Below are 7,592 nucleotides of genomic sequence, written 5' to 3'. Positions count from 1 at the left end.
AAATGGTAGCTTCTCGTGCCAATCTTTATATGTCTCAGTCATCTTCCTGATAATCCTCTTAATGTTTTTGTTGGCCGCTTCGACAGCTCCGTTTATTTTTGGGCGATAGGGTGAGGAGTTATGATGCTTTATCTGAAATTGCTCACACACTTCTTTCATCATTTTGTTGTTCAAATTCAAAGCATTATCTAAAATGATCCTCTCAGGCAAACTATATCGACATATGATCTCCTTTTTTAGGAACCTGCAGACTGCAGTCTTCGTCACATTAGCAAATGAATCAGCTTCTACCCATTTTGTAAAGTAATCTATAACCACAAAAATGAATCGATGCCCATTGGAGGCCTTCGGGGAGATTAGCCCTATGGCATCCATGCCCCACATAGAAAAAGGCCATGGCGAAGTCATGACATGAAGAGGCGAGGGAGCTGCATGAATTTTATCGCCTTATATTTGACACTTGTGGCATTTTCGTGGTAGCTAATGCAATCCCTTTCCACCGTCAGCCAAAAATAACCAAGTCTCATAATCTGCCTAGCCATAGTAAACCCATTGGCATGCGTTCCACAAATTCCTTCGTGGACATCTTCAAGTATTCTTCTAGCTTCAACATTGTCCACGCATCTCAGGAGCATTTGATCATTTCCTCTTTTGTATAGGATATCCCCATCAAGAACAAAACCAGCCGCCATTCTTCTGATTATTCTTTTGTCATTCTCGTTTGCTTGCTCGGGATACCTTTGATTCTTAATGTACTCCAATATGTCATGAAACCATGGTCGTCCATCTGATTCCTTTTCAATGCTAAAACAATGTACGGGGGCCTCATATATGCTCATTTGGAGAGGCATTATTTCTGTTTCTCTATTTTCTTTGAACATTGAAGCCAAGGTGGCCAAGGCGTCAGCCAATTGGTTTTCCTCTCGTGGGAAGTATTGAAAAGTCACGTCTTTGAATTCTACCAATTTCGCCACGAAATCACGATACTTAACTAATTTTGAATCTCTCACTTTCCAATATCCGCGAATTTGATAAATCACTAACGCTAAGTCCCCATACACCTCTAAGATTTCTATTTTCCATTCAATAGCTGCACGAAGTCCCATGATGCAAGCTTCATATTCTGCTATGTTATTAGTACAGAAGAAATTCAATCTGGCAGTGAGCGGGTAATGGTTTCCTTCCAGTGACACTAAGACTGCTCCTATCCCGTGCCCCAACGCGTTCGATGCACCATCAAAACTCATATTCCATGATTGATCTTTTAATGATTCACCTTCGGAAATACCCATCAAGTCTTCATCTGGAAAATCAAATCTCAGCGGCTCATATTCCTTCATTGCTCGACTTGCCAAGAAGTCAGCTATCGCGCTTCCCTTTATCGACTTTTGGCTCACATACACAATGTCATATTTAGATAATAGGATCTGCCATCGTGTCATTCTCCCTGAGAGTGCAGGTGATTCCATCAAGTACTTTAATGGATCTAGCTTTGAAATTAACCACGTTGTATGATACAACATGTATTGTTTGAGCTTTCGAACTACCCAGACCAATGCACAGCAGAATTTTTCAATTGACGGGTACTTTGCCTCATATTTTGTGAACTTTTTGCTGAGGTAGTAAATCATTTTTTCTTTTTTTCCTGACTCATCATGCTGCCCCAGTACGCAACCCATTGAGTTTTCAAACACGGTCAGGTACAATATTAAGGGTTTTCCAAAGGTCGACGGTACTAGCACCGGAGGATTAGACAAATATTATTTTATCTTGTCGAAGGCCACTTGGCACTCCTCATTCCACTCTTCTGGATTATGTTTTCGAATGAGTCGAAAAATTGGATCACATTGGTTGGTAAGTTGAGAAATGAATCGAGCAATGTAGTTCAACCTTCCTAAAAATCCTCTAACTTCTTTTTGTGTACGCGGAGGTGGCAGTTCTTGTATGACCTTTATCTTGTCTAGATCAACTTCAATACCTCTCTCGCTGACAATAAAACCTAGCAATTTTCCCGAGGTAGCCCCGAATGTACACTTGGCTGGATTAAGCTTCAACTGAAATTTTCTTAATCTTTCGAATAGCTTCCTGAGGTTCCCAACATGCTCTTCTTCTCCCCGAGACTTGGCAATCATATCATCGACATATACTTCTATTTCTTTATGCATCATGTCATGGAACAGCATCACCATGGCTCTTTGATATGTTGCCCCAGTATTCTTCAATCTGAACGGCATCACTTTATAGCAGAACGTTCCCGACATTGTAACGAATGTAGTTTTCTCCATATCTTCGGGAGCCATCTTAATCTGATTATAACCCGAGAAACCATCCATGAAAGAAAACAATGAATACTTTGCTGTGTTATCTACCAACGTATCGATGTGTGGCAAAGGAAAGTTTTCCTTAGGGCTTGCTCGATTCAAATCACGATAATCTACGTACATTCGTACCTTGCCATATTTTTTCGGTACCGGGACTATGTTAGCTACCCATTCCGGATATTTAGAGACCTGTAAAAAGCCAGCATCATATTGTTTCTTAACCTCTTCTTTTATCTTTAACAGCATTTCAGGTCTCATCCTTCTCAATTTCTGCTGAACGGGCTTGCATTCTGGTTTTAATGGAAGCCTATGGACCACCACATCCTCATTCAACCCTGGCATATCCTGATACGACCAGACAAATACATCTTTGTACTCATAGAGCAAGTCGATCAAATTTTGTTTGGTGTTCCCTGAAATGGAAGTCTCAATCTTCACTTCTTGTTTCTTTTCTTCACTCCCTAAGTTCACTGTCTTAATAGATTCTTGATGGGGTAGAATCTGTTTCTCTTCTTGTTCTACCATTCTCAGTAAGTCATGAGACGAGACAAAACCTTCAGCATCTTCATCGGCTTCAAATTCTCCTAAACAAATAGCCTTCTCGAAATCAATTTCAGGACTTATAACAGGATTGTTCATACCATGGATATATGAGCACCTGAAAGGTGAATGAGAAATAAAACTATAGAGGAGCATCAAAGTATTAGAATCAACACACACAATGTTATGGAATGATATGATATATGTGTAGGAAAAAGCTATGAGAAGCGGGAATAATTGAGACACTAATTGAAATGACAAAACCATGACAAAATGCATCTTCATTAATGTTCATTGAAATGATAAAGAGCAAACATAAGCTCTTACAAAATGAATCCCATTATTTAGGAACACACAAAATAATGGAGAATTAACATTGGGCATTACTCTGGAGAGGACTTAGAAGCTACAAAGAGGTCCACAGCAGTCCAGTTGTTCAAAACATATCTTGGAGGACAGTGGCGTATCATTAAAACATCCTCAATTGCATCACCCCCGCTGTCAACAACATTTATGCTGATGTTCTGAAGACCCTTTTCAATCAAAGCACTTCTTAGATTATCTTGCCTCTCATCTTCATTTGTTACCACATTCACATCAGCATGGTTAGGAAGAGGATTACTAATGCCATCAAATCGCAGAATGCTAGCATCGATGAGATCTTGAACCCTTCTTTTAAAGGCAAGGCAGTTTTCTGTAGAATGCCCTTGATTTCCAGTGTGATACATGCAACTAGTGTTAGGATCATACCATTTCGGATATGGGGGCTTCAAGGGTGCCATGTAATGTGGGGATATCAATTGCTTTTCCAATAGCTTCGGGTATAATTCTCCATATGACACAGGAATTGGTGTAAGCTAAGGTCTTTCAGAATTAGGTCTTGCTGGCCTTTGTTCATTTTTAGGTTGGCTTTGTGTGGGCATGGTGTTTGGTGGAAACATAGCGAACGGTATTTGATTATTCATGGCATATACAGGATAAGGAGAAGGTGTTGGATAGTAAGGACCTTGATGAGGAAAGTAGAAGTTTGAAGGCGGGCGGTAATGAGGTCGTGGTTGAAATGAGTAAGGGTTGGAAGTATGGTGGCTTGCATTTCCGACCATATGGGTTTCTGCCTCCTTTTTCCTCGCGGGTACTACCCTTTTTGAACTTTCAAGGCCTTACATCCTCCCGCTCCTAATGGCATTCTCTATAAGCTCCCCAGATATTACAATATCTGCAAAGTCTTTCATGGCGCTTCCTACTAACTTATCATAAAACGGTGCCTTCAGAGTATTGATGAAGAGGACTGTTATCTCTGTTTTAGTCAACGGGGGTTCCACTTGAGCTGAAACATCCCTCCATCTTTGCGCATATTGTTTAAAAGTCTCCGTTGGCTTTTTCCATCATCTGCAAGGTTAGTCGATCGGGTACCATATCTGATACATGCTTGTATTACTCGCAAAACGCCGATGCTAAGTCCTTCCATGATTGGATTTTTCTCTACTAAGCTGATTATACCACCGAAGAGCCGATCCAACCAAACTGTCCTGAAAACAGTGTATCAGTAATTTGTCCTCATTCACATAGCCAGTCATCTTTTGACAAAACATGATAAGATATACCTTTGGACATCTCGTTCCATCATATTTTTCAAACTCTGGAACCTTGAATTTCGGGGGTAGAACCAGATTAGGCACCAAACTGAGTTCTTTAGCACTCAAGGCAGAGAAGACTTCAGTACCTTCTATTGCATTGAGCCTTTCTTCTAAGATTTTATACCTATCTTGAGCGTCATAATCATTAGCTTTCAACTTTGCTATTTCCACCGGATCGTCCAGATTTGGAACAATTGGATCTGCTGGATTAGCCTCAGGGTTCGATACAAATATACCTTGCCCTAGATGAGCAGGTGGTACAGGACGTTGTTCTAGGACTGTAGATTCCCCTTGAGGATATCCTTTTTGCATTGCATGAGCGTGAGGTGGAGTGAATCCTAGGGGGTAAAGCGGATCTTGATCATTATTAGCTCTTGACTGAGGCTCCATGATGTCAGGGCTTTGCACGGGTCCCTTTCCTTTAACCAAAGCTGTCATCATTTCCATCATTTTAGGCATTTGATCTCTTTGCTCGAGTGATTCTTCTCGAGATCTCACCATCATATCTCTTGCCTCTTGTTGTAACTTGGCCAATTGCTCTTGTAACTCTTTTTGAACCCTTTCCATCCTTTCGATTCTTTTATTAAGTTCAGCATCCATAGTTCTAGTTCTTAGACGTGTCCTGTAAGGATGACGTGATTCTAGACTTGTGTCGCAACTGTGAATTACACTATTTTAGCCTCAGTGAATGGCAATGGTGATATGTACATGCAATGAATGAATGAATGAATGACCAATGGATGCTAGTCATGTGTAAATATGCAAAAATGGTGTTGATTTTAAGATAGCCCCATATTTTGGTGTTTCATTTATCAAAAGAGTCCATTACAAAATATTTTGCCAATAAAGATGCCTCTAGTGCCTGAGTCTCATTGTTTCCAGATCCAAGTCAAATCTTCGGGGTTATTCTGACGAGCATTCGAAGTCGCCTTCCTGGAAAGATCAGAGGTATATCTGTCCTTTAAATTGTCCATTTTGCTTTCTGGGTCCTCAAAGACCAGTCTCTGACTACAACATTTTTTCTCGGTTACTTGCGTAATTGACTTCTCTATCAGAAACCCATTTTTGGCAACCAATATCTAATCAACACCTTCCTAATGAGATGCCCATGATGCATGATGAAAAATAAAATTAAGACAAATAAACTTAGTTAGCAATCACGACAAATATAAACAAAGAAAAACTATGGAAAATCTAACAAATCGACCTACATTTTTTTTGGTTTTTTACCCTATCATGCTTTACAAAAATAAACTTACCCCACATGCTCATCAATCTACCCGATCAAATTTATTAAACAGACCTGATTCCCTTGCAAAAAGTGTAAATGTAAAAGAAATACAAGGTAAGAGGCGTTTCTCCCATGTACTTATTTGGTAATTATCTAACGGACAGAGGCTCGGCATGGCTCTAATCGGGTGGCTCGTACAGTTCACTATATGTGGTTTTGGTTCTAAAAAAATACTCAAATTGTCTATACTGTCACCTACTAAGGCTAGTACGGAGCCTCGGTTATCACCCGTCATGGGCTTGCGAGCTCAATTCGAGGGATTACATTTACTTATGCCTATGCGGAGAGACAAGTTAACTCACGAAAGCATAAGTCATATGTAACCCGGAAGTAATTCACTAGCCTGTGCAGAGGGACGAGTTAACTCACGAAGGCGTAGCGTTTATTCCACTTAAAAGGATAGAGCCCGGGTAGAGAGCTTATGTTATGCAAGAATGTAAGTGCACAGTGTGTGGGGAGAAACTCACAAACCTTTTTTTATTTTTTTATTTTTACTAAAAAAAACAAACCAAAATACGTAAAACTTAGAGCTGAAACAAAACAGAAAAATAAAACAAGTTAGAAAAATATTAATTTAAAAACCGAATGCAGATGCATGACTTTTCAAAAATAAAATTCAAGGATCACGATTAAAAATTAATTTGAACAAGAAAATTTAAAAATTTTGACAACACGCGTTTAATATCAGACTCGACTCTAAAAAAAAAAAGGTCCCCAGCGGAGTCGCCAGCTGTAGCGACCTAAAAATTTGGCGATGGGCACTAGTCGAAGTAATTATTGAAAACTTGAAAATCGAATCTCGATTTTATTTGAAAAAGGAGTCGCCACCGATCTTTTTTCCAAGGTGTGATCGGACACCTAATAAATTCTCTTCTTAGAAGAAAATTTTAAAATTTTTTAAATTTTTCTAAAGGCATTACTTAGCTTATCTTACTAATTCGGAGCATAAAAACTTGTTTTGAAAATTAATTTCGCTATTTACAGCAAATTTGTCCAATCATGCAGCAGTTACTAAATTTATTATAACTCGAGCTACGGAACTCGAAATTTAATTCCTTAAATTTTCCCTGAAACTAGACTCATATATATACTTACCATAAAATTTTTAAAATTTTTGGTTCAACCAATTAGTACAGTTTATTAGTTGAAGTCTCCCCTTGTTTCATCACTCAACTGTCCTGACCTCTTGCCACTAAAAATAAGTTTTCTCATTGTAGGATTTTCATATAGTATTCTTACTTATTCCTACAGAAAACAGACTCAATAAGGAATATAGAAATATAAATTAGAACTCATAAATATTTTTGTACAATTTTTAATGATTTTCTAAACTCAGAACAGGGGACTCCAAAACCGTTCTAACCCTGTCTCACCAAAATTCACATATCTCAAAATATAAATTTCATTTTGCTAAACCGTTATTTTTCCATGAAAGTATACTCAACAAGCTTTCACTCTATATATTTTAAATCCTCTAATTAATTTTATATCATCCTAGGTTATTTTTTAAAGTCACGTCACTGTGCTACCTGAATTCTATTTCTTTGCAAAATTTTACCCTTCCACAATTTTCATGCATAACTTATCACCTGGGCTTTTATAACAACAAACACCTTTATACTTAACCATTTTAATAACCATTCGTCATCAAATACTTATACATCATTCTTTAGCAAAATCATAATTACAAACATGCAAAATAACTAAGTCCCTATACATGCCATAACTCAAACGTGCTTTGTCATAAAATACCGAGCAATTGTGGTTGATAGTGTGGACGATCTCCGACTTCTTTAGGATCCT

General features: G+C 38.4%; 1 protein-coding gene across 1 annotated transcript; it reads right to left on the bottom strand.

The window, feature by feature from the left end:
* Positions 1-404: 404 nt before the first annotated feature.
* Positions 405-3,643, bottom strand: LOC105781298 (uncharacterized). The gene is made up of 3 exons (XM_012605833.1): positions 3,249-3,643; positions 2,187-2,979; positions 405-1,490 (listed from the first exon to the last, which is right to left on the bottom strand). Exons 1-3 carry the CDS (start codon positions 3,641-3,643, stop codon positions 405-407), a joined length of 2,274 nt encoding a protein of 757 aa, XP_012461287.1.
* Positions 3,644-7,592: the final 3,949 nt, after the last annotated feature.

Source organism: Gossypium raimondii, chromosome 13 (genome assembly GCF_025698545.1).
Source record: "Gossypium raimondii isolate GPD5lz chromosome 13, ASM2569854v1, whole genome shotgun sequence".
Taxonomy (NCBI): domain Eukaryota; kingdom Viridiplantae; phylum Streptophyta; class Magnoliopsida; order Malvales; family Malvaceae; genus Gossypium; species Gossypium raimondii.
The sequence above is the reverse complement of the archived record's forward strand: the minus strand, read 5'-3'. Positions and strand labels throughout refer to the sequence as shown.